Below are 18,658 nucleotides of genomic sequence, written 5' to 3'. Positions count from 1 at the left end.
CAAGTGTGTTCACTGGATATAGCGTTACCTTAAAGAATAGTTAAGTAAAAAGGACAGCAGAGGATAGGACAAAGCTGTATTAAACAGGTTTCTTTAATGCAGGACTTCTTGTTGACTTAACATGTTTAATGTTAATAGAGTATGCAGTATTTCCCTGCCTTAACAACATAACCTTTTTTGTTTTGCACAAGGACAAAGACATGTGCCCTAGCTTCACTTTTATCACTAATGTTAGTGACATTCTTATCTGTCCTAATTTGTTGTAACTTGCCTATTAAATTAACGTAGTAATAATGTCTCCCCAAACAAAAAACTCCTTTCATTACTATATTTAAGCCAAGTCTGAAACTCCAATCTGAATACACAGAGGCCAGCTGTCATTTATCTGATTTGCTGCACTTTGTTTAGGATCATAAATATTCCGCTTGGGGAATAAAATCCTGAAATGTTATTTTCACCACTCTATTCTTTATTCATTTTGTAATAACCCAATATGAGAACAATTTAATTCTATATTATTTCAAGAGTTTTTTTTAATGCTTTTGAGAATTTTAAGTATTTTGAACTCCTGAACTAAGATGAATATATTAGAAACAAACAAACAACAACAAAAATCACACCAGGGCAACAACTAAGAGGTACGTAAGAGATCACCCAGTTGGGTATGCCGCACAGGCCTTACCACCACTTTCACTGAAGAAATCATGATGCCCTGACTCAAAAATCAAATAACTAGTCAAGTACCAAAAAGACCTAGCAAAGCCCAGGCCACCTGACTTCCCAGCTGGCTCTCTTTTTAACACACAATATAGTATATATGCACATATTTTAATTGAGGAAACAAAAAGTTAATAAAAAATAATCTCAAGTGTAATAAAATCAGGTAAACCAACTCCAATAGTCTTTAAAAGACATGGTTAGAGAAAGTAAATTGAAGACACCTTTTTCTTTCTACAAAAAAGGCAAGACAAACAAGTGTAAAAGCTAGAGATTTATTGTTATTTTGTGATTAATAAACTGTCAAATTGGTTATGACACTATCCCACACTGTATACCACCATTCGCCAGTACAAAAGTTTTTAAACCATACTGAGGCATAAGGCAGAGAGAGCAGACACATGAATATCATCCTTAACAACTTCCTCTTAGTCATGCCTCCATCTTGACCTTTGTACATGTTTTTTTCCAGGGGAAAGTGTCAGAACAGTGCACGAAATGGTGGGCAACCTGCCTCTTTACCTTTTTTAATAGCAAGCAACTTACAGAAGTAATGGAATTCAACTTGTATTTCCCTTGATTTTACTGGTCTGAATTCACTTTAGGTTACTTTTAACATCCTTTAACTGTACATGAGAGAATATAATGACCTAAGAGAATACTGAACCAGAGTCAGCCAAATATATTACTGACCCCAAAGTTATGTTTTAATTGGTCCTAAAGGAATGTACCACCCCAATAGTTTGAGAGTTAGGCAAACAGAATTTCTTTGGGGAGGGAAGAAAAAAGCTGTGGAACAGCCAAATGTACTCAACATTGTTAAAACGGCTCTTTGTTTTCACCCCTGAAAGATACTTCTTTACTACACTATATGCACAGAAATCCTAACAGAATCTTGGTTGCCAGTATCATTTAGGCTGGCCCAATCCAGGATAGATCCCCACCCCACCCCCAAAATTCCCCTCTCTCAGGCTCTGAAAAGCACAATATTTAACTATTTCTTAATAGAACTACCAAAACACTTCAGAAACAAGTGGCTCACAAATCATTTTAAATTCATGTATTGCCTGTGCATAAGAAAAATGATAAACCCAGAAGACAGTTCTATTTTTATATGGCAATTAAAAATAACTGAAACATCAAGACACTTTCAGTGAAAGCAACATTTCAATTACAAATTGTAATGCCTGTTAAACTACCTATGGGAGAAGCTGAAAAGTCCTAGGCAAATGCACTTTTGGGTTATACTACAGTGCTCCTTCAGTATGCACAAAGATTAAGGTAATTTACAGTCAATCTGTGAATGTTGAGACAATGTTACATCATCTTGTCTGTACAACTAAATGTCCTTAAAGAGATAACCAGATCAGCTTTTCTACTATATTTTCAACAAACCTGACTAACCGGTACTTTTGCTGAGATGTGTATCAAAGATGCTGTAAGATTCTACACAATTAGGAAATACTCAGCTTTAAAGTATTTCCTTATCTTCACTTTTTTGGTTACAGATGTTTTTGCTCAGATGATCTATTGCAATATGTTTCTAGAAATGCAGTCCCAAATGTGCATACACAGTCTGTATACAAATAAAGCAAAAACTGTCAGTAGTATAAATCTTACAGCATTTTTGTTTGCAAAAATACATGCCAAAGTCACAATAAGCAATATTGTACCACAAATTACAAAGCGCAAATGATTTGCTTCTTTTTAATGCTTTTATTCTACATAAATTACTACCATAGGCTAATGTTTAAAAAGCAAATAAACTGGACAGATGCAGGACAAAAATCTGTTCACCCAACTATAAAAGGTGATATGTTTTTTAAAAATTACAATAAATGCAGAAGTGGTTGATGCATGCAGTAGCCTTAAATGAAAAAGCATTGATTCCCACTGTTCCAGGAAAAAACAAAAAACAAACAAACAAAAACACAGAGAAACCCACACATCTTACTGCACTCCACCTTAAAATGCATCATATTGGGTTTGTTTATAACAGCACAGAATTCCAAGAGTCAAAATGAAATAAAGCGGGTATTTTAAAGATTTAAGAGCCGTTATCAAAAATAAATTACATTTTTTCAAGATACAGAAATGCTGCTATGATGGTTGAGAGCCCAGTAACCTTTCAATAGCCGCATTGATATCACCTCCCGTGGCTATTAGCGCTTGCAAGTTTGCTTCACGGTTCAAAAATCCCATTGCACTGAGCTGTTCTAGTTGCTGCTGAAATCTGACTTCTGGATTCTGTAGCTGTTAAAGAAAAACAAACAAAAACTCTAAGGAAAATCAGTCCATGTCACACCTAAATAATCTTAAAAATTTTAATTGCTTTTTAAAATAACATATGCTAGACTACTGAACTATAAAAGTACTGGCCTCTCTAGAAACATATTAAACATATTTAAAAGTTCAATTAGCACTTTATTTTAAACAATCTAATTTATACCTAAACAATGATGTCAAAGATCACATAACTCTGCTTTAAAAAAAAAAAGAGCTTAATAGACTTCAACCATTATTTAAGAAGCTCATGAATGTATAGGCAAACTTTTAAAAGTATGTATGCAAATAGTTTAGAATTAGATTATTTATTTTGTAGCTACTGACCAATTGGGTAGTTAAAAAAACCAGTGTCCTCATGTATAAAATTCTAAAGTTCTAATGAGGCTTAGAATGTAGAATTAATTTCTGTATCAGCCAATCAAGTCTTCAGAAAAGAGTTCCAGTTTCACATGCACAGACTACACTTCTGACTGTTCAGCTGCACCTCCTTTTCAGAAATGATATAAGACAAAAATACATAAATGATCACTCAATTCTGGGCAACCTGATAATGGCGAGGCCTGTAGATTGTTCAAGTTAGATAACAATTTGGCCTAATACCTGAAATCATTTTTTCTTATTAATTCCAAGAATATTTACTGAGCCAGAAGTTATGCTAGGTATCGGGAATACAAATTCTTTATAAGATAAAACTCTGACCTGTTTTTATTGTATTTAATAACGCTTAAAATAAGAAAACTATGCTGTATTTTCACCACGTAGAAGTTTAAGGACAATCTACTGTAATAGGTTTGAACTGGGAATCATAATGGCATATTCTTAGTAAATAAATGATTCCAGATGCAAGAATATCAGGCATTCACATTTTTCAGCCATATCTGTGAGGTGTATATATGTAACAAAAGTTACCACAGGAGGCAGTAGTGGGTGGGGTGAGGTAGTTAGGACTTCTTTTACGTCAAAGTACAAAGACTAGATAGAATTCAGGAGATATTGAGAATAATCAAGTTTCTATTCCTCCCTGACAAACTTTTATAAAATAGAACCTACTTCAAATAATTTTCAAACAGGGACTGCAAAAAAGAATGCATTTTTAAAGGCAACTTTCAAAAATTAAGGCAAAGCATTTCTTCCCTTCAACTATAACGTTTCTTTAGTGTCCAATATAGTACCAAAGTTAACCATTTTTGTAATGCCTGTTTTTTAGAATCAATATAATTAAGAATGCACTTTTCATTACAGGCTAAACCAAAAAGATGGCCACCTTTTCTTTTCTTTTCTTGAAATTTCTAAATTTCTAACATTAAGAAGAGCAGAAAAGAATCATTACCTGAGGATTCACTCCAGCAAGAGCCTGTAGCATTTGTTGGATAAACTGCTGGTGTCCAGATTCTGTGGTTCCTGCTGTGGGACTTGGGTTTTCACCAGATGCAGAATTAGAGCCACTGGTTCCTGAAGAGCCTCCAGTGCTTCCTAATGCCCCCAGGCCAGGAGTAAACCTAGAGAAAGCGTAAATTGTTAGTAAAACTAAACTCCTGCAAAACAAGAGGCCAGACCAGGCCAGCTGATGGTAAATCAGTTACATTTCAACACAGTATTAGCCAAGTTATCTTCTTAAAATAACCTAAATTAACTTTGAAAACTGTCTTAAATAAAACAATCTCAACCAAAAAAAGGCAGGATGGCATTAAGTCAAATTCTCAGAGAAAAAAACCATTGTGCACTTTCATAATCTTCCCCAAACAAACCTACCCTGGGATGAGGCCGGGGGCTTCAGTCGCTAAGGTCTGTAAACCCTGCTGAATCTGTAACAAGGCCTGCATTGCTCTAGGGTTTGACATTGCTGATAACGTATCAGGATTCTGCATCTAAGGAAGAAAGAAAACCAGTGGTTATGAGGGAATTAAAGTCAGTGAAGGTAAAGTTTAAATGTTTTCTTTGCTACTCTTCTTGAGAAAATCTAACACCTTACTCCTAGACACTGTGAATCCATAATTTCTTTCCCAAAATAAACACAAGCACCTCCTCTTTGACAGCAATCTAGTGTGCAAATCGTTACTTGACCTCCTCCCAAGTCCATCATGAAAGCCATTTTTCATAATGAAAGACAATCAGGAGCTCCTCTGGAAGCCGCAGCTGTTCCCCATTTTCCAACAGATACAAGTATTATTTCTGAGAGACAACCTCCAAATGCACAGTTTATATAACATGGTAATAATGGTGAAAGCCACATATTCCTCCTGACCAAGTGTTATCTGTTGCTGATGTAACAATTTTACCAGTCAGATACACTCTAAAACAATAGTTCCAAAGGTGAAGTTAATACATGTGTCCGGTTCAGCTTCCCTACTTCCAAATATACACCACCTGACTAACCAAAAAAGATAGGCTTCCATCATTACAATAGATCAAGGACACTAACCTTGGATTATGGTTTACAGGCCTGAGGATCATTTGCATAATATTTAAAAGCCCTCCCTAGAACTACCAGTTTCAAAATGCCAAGAATGACTTCTCTTCTTTTTAAATAATAAAATTACCATGGCCATCTCAAGTACTTTTCTAATAATAAAACCTTCTTTATATGACAACACCGACAATTTTAATCTTGCAAATTCGAGTTTGAGGAATGAGATCTACCCCTTGGAAAACAGGCGTTCTATTAATTTGGAGTACCTGAAACATTACAAAGAAATCAAACATGTAAAATAGGATAGGGTAGCTCTTTCCTGTTACTCGAGATTAGTTAAACCATAAAGTGTAACATGACAATGAAGCACTTCAAAGTTAGTAAAGTGAAAGGAAATGGTTTATGGTATTAACGAAGCATTCAAAATCCTAAATCCTCAAAAGCAAAAACCAAATGGTCCTTTCCTCAGAATTTATATTTAAAAAATATAAGCAAAAGGTCAGCAGTGAAATGGGGCTCAATTAAGATCAAGCTGAATTCTCTGCAAATTGACAGCAGACTGTATTCTACGTTTTGCCATCAGACAGAGAAAAGCAAGGAAAATGTTTATCACCAAACTTTTTCAAGCAAATCATTACTGAAGATAGCTAGCATCTTTTCTTACTCACTTGTTGGAGGAAAGTTGGGAGCTGTTGTCTCATTTGTTCTTGAAGCTGAGGATTTCCAGCAAATAGGGGATTATTCAGCATCATCTATGGGGCAAGTGTTCAAACAATTTTAACTGGAAATATCTGAAACAAGTAATGTACCTTGTTTAATAGTCTATCTTCCCCCAAGTGCCTAATCTGGCACTTAACAAGGAGGAAGGTAGAACATGAATAAAAAAGGGAAGATACTGTCCACAAAAGGGATTGCCAAAACAAAACAAAAACGAGGCATCTTCTCTCTCAATGGGAATGGTGATTATGATAATGACATGCAATATCCTAAAAAACAAAAGCAAACATTTCTTTGACTTTTCCTTGAGTAAAGGTGAGTATTTGCCCTTCAAAGAAAAATGGGAGTAACTGGCATTCATGAAGATATATTTTCTGCTACACTGACAGAATAAACATAAGCATCAATACATGAAACTATACAGGGCTTGCACAGACACCTCAACACACAAGTGGCAAGCACAGAGAAAATCCAGATCTGGAACTGCTGTATCTACCTGCCTCCTGAAAAACAGGTAATATTAGGTCCAGAAAAATAACACCGCAGAACAGCAACCAACTTGCCAGAGAAATGGAGCTGCTAGGTGAATATAAGCCTAGGACTAGCACTGATAGATCTCTGGGGATAAAGTATTAAAATGCTTTAAAAAGACCTTAAAAGATATAAATCCATTTGAGAACACGAAGATTAGCCTCTGGATTTCACCTCACTACCACCACAGATGAGAAAAATGGCATGCCTCCTAACCTTCAAATGGGTGTTAAGAGTTAAAAAGTCAGGGTCAATATTAACATGATGTTGTATACCTGAAAATAAGATTACAATACACGACAATCAACATAACCAGAAACTAGTAAATTCTCATAGCTTCAAAAAAGACAAATTTTTATATCAGTTTCCCCAGATGGAGTGAAAAGTCAACTAACAATGATTTACTGATAGCCTATTTACCAGTCCACATCCAAAGTCTGGGGGGGTGGGGGATGATCCTTGCCCTCAAGTAATTAACCATATTTGAGAGTAATTATATGTTAACTACTAGAAGTAGAGAGAATTCTTCCCTCCCTCCTTTAGTTTATCAATTGTTGCAAAGTAGATTAAGTTAATTTCAACAAAATAACCAAAGTAGGAAGAAGTCAGACAATGTTTTATGGATATACAGCATTTATTTCAAAGTGACCAATAAGTTCACAGTAAATAAAGTAAAACCTACTTGAGACCAACAAACCTGCTGCTTTAACGGCTCCAGTCAAATAATATTTTTTATTATGAACATATATCAATAAAGTTATCACATTTATCTTTCAGGATTCATGTTATTTGAACAAGCGTCCTTCTCAGAAAATTGTATCTCATTTGATTAGGATATTTCTCCTAATGTACCTGACTGTATATAACAACAGTTTTTACAATCAGACTTTTTTGAATACCTAAAAATCAAAATCAGCATAGAGAAACTACAAACTTTAATCTGCTGGTAACCAAAGTACATTGTAAACATTTCTAACAATTGTCTATGATAAAGGACGATTCATATCTAGCATTCTTTTGTCAACATTTTGTTTTAGAGTAAAAAAGCAGCATACAAAAGTGCTCAAGTCACTTTATAAATGTAAAATTGTTAGTTTAATGGCCGGAAATGTGCTTGTTAAAGTCAAAATTTTAAAGCAAGATGCACATTTAATGCTTATTATTAATTAGCTAAATATACATTTAAAACCATACAAATAGGATCACTCTGCATACATATTTTCCATTTATTTTAAACAAAAGTACTATCACAGTAAGTTGAAGCATTTAATACTAATAACTCAGTCTAATAATTTTCTTATGAATAAAACATTTCATAAAATGTACCTACAATATACAAAATTTAAAGTATACAAAAAATTTATCTAAAAAATCTTTATTTCCAATTTTACAAATTTTAAGACAGAAGCTGTTGCTGAGGATTGCAACTCAAAGATATCTGCTATATACTTGAATCAACATGGTTCCAAATTTTAGAAGTATAAAAACTGTTTCATTTGACATAATGAAGAAAGTGATTAACTTTAAAAGCTTTTAAAATTTTGGAAATGGAAAGTAACTATAAAGGAAACTATTTCAAATTCCCAACATTCCACAGAAGGGAAGCCATTTTTAATAAATAGCAAATACAAATCACAGATGATCAAGGTTTAGTTCACACTCTCCAAGGTTTTTCAAGCCCAGTGGTTCTTAACCCTATGGGTATACCAGAATCACCTAGGGAACTTGGGGGAAAAAAAAAATTCAATACAGTTATATCAAAATCTCTCAGGACAGGACTAAGAATTTTTTTTTCTTTTTTTTTAATTTTAAAGTTCCCAAAGTCATTCTAAATGTTAAGCTAGGGTTGAGATCTACTCATTTTTTTTAGTTATGGTCTGTTCAGAAACAAGTTAGAAAATGAATTATTTAATAAAGGACCAGTATACTAACTTTGGGTGGAGATCTGTAAGGGAAAGAATGAGAATACTGTTCCCACAAACCTCTCTCCACCAACAGTAAACAATTTCAGGCTATTTTATAACTGCCATTTTGAACATGACTATTATTCAGAATCTGTGTGATCTAATAAATAAAAGTATCAAATGTATTAACACTTCTAAATCACTTTCAAGATTTACCTTACACTAAAGAATAGGCTTCAAAAGGGAGAGCAATTCAAAACTTTTGTATTCATCTCCTATATCAACATATGTAGATACAAACTAAACCTGCACTTCTTTCTGAAGGGAGTGAACAGCGGAAATGAAGCTGTTTTAATTATATTATGAAGTATTAATTTACTGTAAAGAAACAAACTGTCCAAAAAATTGGAGATGCAGTTTGCCTACTTTTCTAGTGTGTTAAGGCAGCACACACAAATGTGCCAAAATCACAATTATTTGATTAGGCCACTTCAATACACAGTGCTCAGTCCTTTATAATACAATTATAAACTCACCTGTGCAGCAAGGTCAGGGTTCTGGCTTAGTGACTGCATCATGCTTCTCATGTAGGGGGCAGACAACATGTTTTGCATAAGTTGTGGGTTTTCAGTTATTTGTTGCAACAAGCTCTGCATTCCTGGTGTGTTGAACATACTAGCTGAAAGTTTGTTTAAAAAAAAAAAAAAAACATTTTATCAAGGAAAAGATACATAAAAGAAAATTTTAGAATACAATATATACTGTGCATAATTTTAGCAACTGCAGATAAATACACATATTACTTATCAATTGAACTAAGAAAGAATTTTAAAACTAAGATCTCCAAAACTACATGCCCAACATATACCAATAAAGGAGGGTTTATGGACTTTAAACATTCTGGTTGCATTTATAGGAAAATCACATCTTATGGAAAGGCTAGGTTCTAAAAAATCAATTTAAGGCAAAAATTTGATATGGTAAAAATTACTATTGAAAAAAATCTCATTAAGTGAAGAAGTCTGAGCCAACTTTTCCTCCAGGATCACTTAATTAGAATCATATTCAGCACTCAATATATGTTCCCACTTAAGAAAGAAGGAAGCCTTCTCGCCCAGGCCTCCACCCCATTTTCACTGAATCCTGGCACTCAATGAATTCAACCCCAAATTAAGGGAGTTTCTTCATACTTCAGTTTCCCCATCTGTAAAATGGGGTAAACAGTATCTACTTGATAGAGTGGTTTTGACAATTAATGTGTAGATGCCTGTTACTATTATTCTTTTTTTTTTGTAGAGAGCTATAGCTAAATTTATGTGAATTCAGCATTCTTTGAAAACTAATTAATTTGTTCAACATCTATCCAGATTTTCACTTGCTGGCTAGATATACTCAAACTCAAGTAAACTTACAACTGATTAGCTTTTTCATTTCCCTTCTGTTCTTATTCCACCCAGTGTAGTTTAATGGGCTCAAAACATTTGACTCTTCCAGCTTACCTTTCTAGTTTATTATAATTCTGCTCTTTTTCTGTAATAATTTTTGCTTTTTCTATTCTCTCATGTTATTTCAGTTTAGGTTTCTTCCCCCCACATCCTAGAGTCCAAGGATATTCAAAGATAGCTGATAAACATAGCCTGCAGGACAAATATGGCCCATGACCTGTTTTTGTACAGCCCATGAGCTAAAAATGGTTTTTACATTTTTAAATGGTTGAAAAAAATAATAATAATAAAATCTGAAAACTGTATGAAATTCAAACTTCAAGATCCGTAAGTAACATTTTATTGGAACATAGTCATGCTCCCTCATTTATTATCTATAGCTGCCTCTGCACTACAAAGGCAGAGTAGTTTCGACAGAGGCTCCACGTGGCACTATCATACTGCTCTATACTGCTGTTCAGCATACCACAAATCACAGTGAGTCAGTTATACCTCATGCCATACGAATCACTGTAGCATGCTGTTATTTCTTTTTTCATTACCACTGCATACCAATTATGTCAGAACAAGAAGAAAAAGGGGAGAATTGGACTATGAATGCCCTGCTTTTAAGGCACAGAAGAATATGGATTACTTTATCAAATGAGATGGCAAAACCGTATTTACTATGCAATGACATTAAAAGAATACAATACACTTCAACACTGCTACAACACTTATCACAGTATTCCCAACTCACAGTAAAGTCAGAAAAATACAAAATCTAAAATACAATTATCTCATAATAGCCAAACTGCTTCACAAAAATAAAAAATGAAAATAAGGCTGCAACCAAAGTTAGGTTCCCAAATGGTTCTTTTGTTAGCCAAGCAAGGAAAGCAGTATACTAGTGATTAATTAGCATGGTTATTTAAATCTTGACTGCAGCAGCCAAATAAATGTGTCCAGAGAAAATAAACTTAAGACCATTAGCCTTTCAAGGAAAACAGTTTCTCAAGAGTTAAAGGACATTGGGCTGTACATCGATAAAGGACATTGGGCTCTACATCGATAATCAATTAAAAACCAATGCAGGGACTTCCCTGGTGGTCCAGTGGTTAAGACTCTGTGCTCCCAATGCAGGGGGCCTGGGTTCGATCCCTGGTCAGGGAGCTAGATCCCACATGCCGCAACAAAGATCCCACACGCGGCAATGAAGATCCCACGTGCCACAACTAAGACCCGGCGCAGCCAAATAAATAAATAAATATATTTTTTAAAATCATACAGAAACTACATAATTTTTTTAAAATGCAAATTATTCTGAGTAGTATTCCTTGCTTCTTGACAAATGTTACTGATACTGCTCAGATCTTGTATCTGAGGAGTCAATGTCAAGTTTGAAGTAACTGAAAAATTAGTTTTTATAAACAGTCTGCATGGACTAACTACAGGCAAAACTATTTTCAAAGTTGAGAGAACACTCATTTGGTACAACCTGAGGTAGAATCTGCTAAGATGTGCTACATCTGATGATGATAAAAACACATGTGGAGTATTAAAAGAATTACTTGGACAAAGATATAATGCTTATAAAGTATTTTTAATGCTTATAAGGTATATAAAGACTATAGTTAATCACTGTCTTATTCATCAGCAGGTACTCTGGAACATATTTTGAACTTTCACGTTATTCAACTGGTAAGAGTATCAATGATGAGCTTCACATCACTCTTGTGAACTCAGCCATAGTCAATTTCATGAACTTTTGTCAGAAATACGCTGACTTGCCCAAACACACAGCAGTTTGATGGCTTGACAGAGGTCAAGTTTTCTGGTTTTGTTTGTGTTTAAAGAGGTAAAGTTTTACTGCAATTTTTTTAGCTCAGAGCTAAGACTGAAATTCTTCTGAACTACTCGACCACCATTATCAAACAATAAATGACTTTGGAAATTATCTTTTGCTAGAGACTTGGTAATGTTTCTCAATGAATTCCCAAAATTACAAGGCAAAACAGCATTTATACGCCAAACTCATACTGTGGTTAAGTCATTTTGACAACAAATGAAATTGTTTGAATCACAGGCAATGTCAGGCTGCATTATACATTCTCGTGCTGTCAAGTTAAAACAAGCAGCAAGGGGCTTCCCTGGTGGCGCAGTGGTTGAGAATCTGCCTGCTAATGCAGGGGACACGGGTTCGAGCCCTGGTCTGGGAAGATCCCACATGCCACGGAGCAACTGGGCCCGTGAGCCACAACTACTGAGCCTGCGCGTCTGGAGCCTGTGCCCCGCAACGGGAGGGGCCGCGATAGTGAAAGGCCCGCGCACCGCGATGAAGAGCGGTCCCCGCACCGCGATGAAGAGTGGCCCCCGCTTGCCGAAACTAGAGAAAGCCCTCGCACGAACCGAAGACCCAACACAGCCAAAAAAAATAAAATAAATAAATAAATAAATAAAGTAGCTATAAAATGCTGGACCGTTAAAAAAAAAAAAAAAAAAAAAAAAAAAAAAAAACAAGCAGCAAGTTCTCCATTCCCACAAATGTGCAGTAAAGATAGTTTTGAACTCACAGTATTGTTCCAACAGCATTTTTTGGACCTCAGTGCAAGTGCAAAGAAATTTCCACATTTTAAAATTAATTTAATTGTATAATTGAGGCACTACCACCTAATCTTCAATTGGAAGTGATTAATCTGTCATGACATGCTAATAGCCAAAAAGAATCTAACAGAATCCTATAAATGCTTTCCAACTGATGAATATGCTACTATAATAATATATTTGGGGAATGAATACACATTTGAATGAAATAAGTAAAATCTCATTACCTATCAGTATTAACAGATGAACATTTGCAATTGACAACAGGAAACACTGTGAACATCAATTAAGCAAAATGTCATCCCTAAAAAGAATTCCATTCCTATCATTAGTGGATATGTGTAAGAAAATGTTATACCCAATTATTATTACATTTTTAATTCCATCAATAAAAGAACTTGTGAAACTTTGTTTTCTCTCGTAATGTAATATTCTTTTTTTTTTTTTTTTTTTTTTGGCCATGCCACGTGGCTTGCGGGATCCTAGTTCCCTGACCAGGGATCAAACCCACGCTCTAGGCAGTGAAAACATGGAGTCCTAACCACTGGACCACTGGGGAATTCCCTTCATAATGTGATATTCTTGATTTTGCCTCTTGGCCTGCAAAGCCTAAAGTATTATTATCCCTTTGCAGAAAAAATTTGCTGACCTCTGCTCTAAGATTTCCTCACCTTGAGAGTGAGCGCTTACAGGGCAAAAGAAAAGTCACGAATTTCACCTTTCAGGTATATGGGGTGTACTTATGAATATATATGCATAACTAACTAACTTCGAAGAGTTGAGTAAACATTATAATAGTAAAAAAATATACTAACAATGTTAAGCCATCAGGGTACATTCGTTTTTGTTGTTTCTTATTTTCCTTTGATGGAAATATTAACATGAAATCTTAAATACTGTATCAAGCCATTAAATAAAAAATCTGAGTAAGAAGTTGCAAAACCATTTTTTGTTTGTAAGACAAAGTTGTTACTACAGACACCATGCTACAGTAAACAAACAATTCGCCTATCAGTGGGGAAACCCAATAAAACCTTTGTTGTCTCTGCTCTTAGACCTCTAAAATGTGAATAAAGCATCTCTCTCAAAAGTCTGTCAGTAAGAATCAAATAAGCATTAAGTAAAATCAGAACAGGATAATTCTTTTCCTTGTTTTAAACATGGTATTATCTGGATGTTTAGACTTAGACCGCAGTGATCATTTTGCAATCTATACAAATATTGTATCATTACATTTTACACATCACACCTGAAGCTAATACGTTACATGTCAATCATACCTTAATTTTTTAAAATGGTATTAAATTTTTTATAAAACCATTTTGTATTTTATCCAAAAACCTGATGATATCCACTGTATTCTATAAAAGAATATATACTACAGTGACCATTGATTATTTCCTCTCAGTAATGAATTTTTAAAAATTCCTCATCCAGCATCTCATTTTTCTACTTCCTCTGCCAAAACATAGGTATCTTTTAAAACATACCTAATCACTCTCACCTTAGGGACATGGCTCCATGCTTTCATTTCTTCTCATTTAAATGCTAACTATCAGGACTAAAATCATCATTCTGGCTACTGATTTTGGACCTAATTCGTAGCATGTTAAACATCTGAACAGTTGAAAAGGATATCCACTTACTGGGTCTAGTCTACAGAAAAATGACCAAAAGTAAATTCCTAACCTGCTCACACATCAGAATCTCTAGCAACTTTACACAAACACAGATCTTAAACCCCACTGTGGCAGATTCTGATCCATAAGGTCTGAGGTTAAGACTGAGAAATCTGATTTTTAAACAAATCTGGCAGGTACTCTGATGCAGCTAGTTTAGTCCTGGTGTCAGGAGTGGATACCCACTGATTTCTAGAAAAGAACACAAAACTGGACTAAAGCCAAGGAATATGTGTCCCAGTGATTAAGTACACAGGTAACTGTGTTACCCCTACACTTCAGTTTTCCTATGCTGTTGAAAGGAGAAGACAACCCACTTCTCCCAAACCATCTTACGAGAAGAGAAAACCACAAAACTGCCTCTGGAAACCTTCAGTAACCTTTTGCACTAAAATGCACACAAGTGATTAATACTAATTATTACGTATTTAAAGCATCCTTAAAAAACAAAAAAAGCACCTTGCAACATGAAAAGATAGCTCACAAAAGTTGTTCCTCATACGCACACAAAAGCACAAAGGATAACAGTATAAGAAATGTTTTCATTGTCCGAATAAGTGAGAACAAAGGGAAAAAGGATCAGTTGTTATGAGCATACCTCCTACTCCAGGCCCCAAATTTGGCACAGTAGAACTCTGCCCGGCAGTGCCACTGGCAGCACCACTACTAGTGCCCCCCACGGCGCTGGTGGTGCCACTGGAAGCTGACGAACTCTGAGAAGCCTGTGGAGCCCATGGATTGGGTAATGGATCTCTATTTTCTGTACGGGAAGGTTGACTACCTTCACCTGAGGATGTATTGCTCACTAAGGAAGCAAACGGATTGCCACCAAACTGTAATAAAAGACACAAAAATCATAAAGAATAAGCTTTTGTCTTAAATAACAGATATGGAACTCTTTGTTAATGAAAATTGCATTTCTGCATATAAAGGCAACCCTCAACCACACACATACTTATGTTAAAACAGGAGCCTTGGCCTGAGCCTCAGACCCAGTGTTATTACCTGTTCTTGTGCAGCACTCAGCATTGGTTCCTGAATATCTGTGTACATGCGCCGTAAAGCATTATATCCCCCTGGGATGCTTTCCAGGTTGCTCAAAGCTCGGTCCTGGTTTCTCATCATTTCCTGCATCATTGCTGGATTCCTAGCAAGTTCCAATGTCTAAGAAAAAGATTTCCAGGGAGGAAAAAAAAAGGCGCTGAAATACACATGAAGTATTTTAGCTATTAACTGCCACAGTTAATTTTATAAGTTTTCTAATTCTATGAATTAGCAATCTTCAATATTTAAATCAGAAAATTATTCTGAATAATTCCTGTTGGAAATCACCTCAAAAAGCAAGCTAACATTCAAATAATATCAAAAGAGAAGCACTTTGTTATGCATGACTGTCCATCTCTTGAATTGGACTCTTTTTGTTTCTTAAATCTGCAAAATAACTATTTATAAAAATCTTTAAAATACAGCATAAAATTCAAAGTTCAAATAGTTCGAATTACAGCTTTGTTGAGTTTTCCTGAACAAGGATTAGGAATTTTTTTTTTTAGCTTATAAATATGGCAAGCTCTTTAAATACAGAAAATTAAATAGGAAGAAATAAGTATATAATTTCTTAGCTAAATGAAACTTTTCACATACTTGTCTCATAATATCTGGATTATTCAGCATATGACTAATTTCTGGATTTCTCTGTATCAACTGCTGCATTTGTGGATTGGCCATAATTAACTGCCTCATCAGGTCAGGATTTGAAAGCATGCTCTGGACAAAGGGATTCTCCATGATCTGGACCATCATTTCAGGATTGGACATAAGTTGCCGCTGCATCTGGCTCTGTAGTTCAGAGAAGTTGGTAGTATTCAAACCCAAGCTACTCAGACCTGCAAGTCCTCCAAGCCCACCTAAGAAGATAAAGGGAAAAACACACATAAATGAAATTCAGAAATTTTATCATTAATACGACTAGGCTAAAATATGAAGATGCAAAAATATTAACTGAATCAATAGCCTATTAACAGAAAACCATTCAGTTTAAAGCAAAAATAGAATTCCTATTACTTTCATAAGTACATGTTTAATTTCTATAATTCAGACTTGTAAAATATGCATTCACTTTGATATTTAAGTATAAGCAATAAAACCAAATAAATATATATTTCCTATGTGTAGTATAATACAAAAATATATTTGGTCTTTGTCCCTGGTTCTAGGCACAGAGCTCCTAAAACCCTTAGAATTTCCTGACTGAAGGGAATGTCTTTTGTTATTTGTAACAAGCCCCTTTGGATCATACTTCATTTATGCTAATGATGTTTCTTAGGGTGGAGCCCCTAGACAGCCTCAGGATGGGGTGGTCACCACAAAGACCAAGTGATTTGACAGTTGGAACTTTCAGCCCCATCCACCAACCTCCAGGACTAGAAGAGGATACAGAGATGGAGTTCTGTGAAACTCTTGTGCAATGAGGTTCAGAAGCTCCTGGGTTGGTGAACACATCTAGGTGCTATTAGGAGGACACGCCCAGAGAGGGCATAGAAGCTCTGCACTCTTCCCCACCCCCCATGCCTTGCCCTATGCTTCTCTTCCACTTGTCTATTTCTGAGATGTATCCTTTATAATAAACTGGTAAATTTAAGTAAAGTGTTTTCCTGAGTTCTGTGAGCCATTCTAGCAAATTACCAAATCTGATAAAGGGGTTGTGGGAACACCCGATTTACAGCCTGCCAGTCAGAAGTACTGGTAGCCTGAGACTTGGACTGGTATCTGAAGTAGCAGCAGTCATGGGGGACTAAGTCCTTTAACTTGTGGCATCTGACACTAACTCCAAGTAGGTAGTGTCAGAATTGAACCACTGGATACCCACCCAGGCAGTGTTGGAGAACTGGCTGGTGTCAGAAGAACACCCCGGAATATGTCCGCAGAGGAAGAAATGAAAAATATACAGTAGATTATACTTCTAATAATCTCTTTCCAGAAGACTACTTTAAGTTTAGCAAGTAGAATTCACCTATGACTGGTTGGAACAGAGCTGCTGCCAATCATGAAAATAGATGTCTCTCTGGAGGAATTAAATCATGGAGAAACCTAATAGATCCAAGAGGATGATTAAGTGCTTATTGTAAAACTTTGTAAAATTATATAACCAGCCAAATGCATTCATTCCTCACTTACTGAGCACTGTGCTACATGTTGGGAATAAGGTGACAAGAAAGACACAAGTATACCCTCAGAACTCAATCTGGTGGGAAAGACTGACAAAGAAAACCAATGCAGAATGAGTACTTCAAAAGAGACATTCATAGGATATCACGGTAATATAGTACCTAAGTGAAATGGCTGCTTTCCCACAAGATGACATTTAATGAACTTGGAAAATGAGTAAGTTGGCAAGAAGTAGGGAATGCTAGGAGGAAGATTTAATACTAGGCACAACGAACATTATATACAAAAGCACAGATATAAATGTGAGAATTGATGTATTCTTGAAACCACAAACAATTCAGTATGACCAAAAGGGCAGACAGCAGTGCTCACCAAACATCTCATGTACAGCCTTCTATTTCTTGTGCAGTTGGACAGGCCCATGTGACTAGTTATGGCCAAAGGATTGCAAGAAATGATGTGTGTCACTTCTGGCCCAAATACAGAATACAAGGTCCAGCTTGAGACACTTTAGCTGTCTATTCTGCCACATTCCAAATGGTGCAGCTACAAGATGGCAGAATTCCATTAGCTTGAGCCCCTGAGGACTGTGTAGATGGAGGCCTCACTGACCAGTGAAGAATATGAAGCACGAGCAAACTATTACATTTAGAATGGATAAACAACAAGGTCCTACTGTATAGCACAGGGAACCATACTGAATATCCTGTGATAAACCATAATGGAAAAGAATATAAAAAAAGAATGTCTCTGTGTATAACTGAGTCACTTTGCTGTACAGCAGAGATTGGCACAGCACTGTAAATCAACTCTACTTCAATTAAATAAAAAATGAAGAATGAAGAAAAGCTTTAGAGCAAGAAATTAAGCTCTGTGGTAATAAGCCACTGAGTTTGGGGTTATCTATTACCACAGGATAGCCTATCCTAACTAGTATAACTGTTCAGATATGGTAAGAAATGGGGATGGAGAGGTAGATGGGGACTACATCACAAAGTCTTGGAAGATTTTAAAAGCAAGACAGTCACTTAAGATATTCTAATAACAGTGTGGAAATGACACAGAGCAGCCATTTTTAAAAGTTGAGGAGCTACATCAAGGAAGTAACAACAGAATAGAATAATTGCATGGGGTGGGATAGAGAAGATTTTATGGACCAAGAGATTTGGTTGGGGAGAGGTAGTAGTTTGAGACAAGATGATGAGTTTTTATATTTGTTTT

At 35.6% G+C, this 18,658-nt stretch overlaps 2 protein-coding genes across 3 annotated transcripts in view; one reads left to right on the top strand and one right to left on the bottom strand.

The window, feature by feature from the left end:
- The window catches only part of IDNK (IDNK gluconokinase), a 69,697-nt gene that overhangs the window by 46,919 nt on the left and 4,120 nt on the right, over nt 1–18,658 (top strand). The gene's annotated exons all lie outside the window — the stretch shown is intronic.
- Nucleotides 979–18,658, bottom strand: part of UBQLN1 (ubiquilin 1) — a 49,645-nt gene continuing 31,965 nt past the window's right edge. Inside the window, exons 4-11 of one of the 2 annotated variants that reach the window (XM_007176913.2) lie at nt 15,914–16,176; nt 15,278–15,436; nt 14,871–15,105; nt 9,102–9,244; nt 6,082–6,165; nt 4,756–4,871; nt 4,334–4,502; nt 979–2,970 (exon numbers count right to left, since the gene is read on the bottom strand). In XM_007176913.2, coding sequence (XP_007176975.2) covers nt 2,818–2,970; nt 4,334–4,502; nt 4,756–4,871; nt 6,082–6,165; nt 9,102–9,244; nt 14,871–15,105; nt 15,278–15,436; nt 15,914–16,176 — 1,322 coding nt within the window. In that variant the 3' untranslated portion in view covers nt 979–2,817. The remainder of the gene's footprint in view (nt 2,971–4,333; nt 4,503–4,755; nt 4,872–6,081; nt 6,166–9,101; nt 9,245–14,870; nt 15,106–15,277; nt 15,437–15,913; nt 16,177–18,658) is intronic. The other variant, XM_007176914.2, reaches the window with a different exon arrangement.

This window comes from Balaenoptera acutorostrata, chromosome 6 (assembly GCF_949987535.1).
Source record: "Balaenoptera acutorostrata chromosome 6, mBalAcu1.1, whole genome shotgun sequence".
Classification (NCBI taxonomy): Eukaryota; Metazoa; Chordata; class Mammalia; order Artiodactyla; family Balaenopteridae; genus Balaenoptera; species Balaenoptera acutorostrata.
This window is presented reverse-complemented; position numbering and strand designations above follow the sequence as displayed.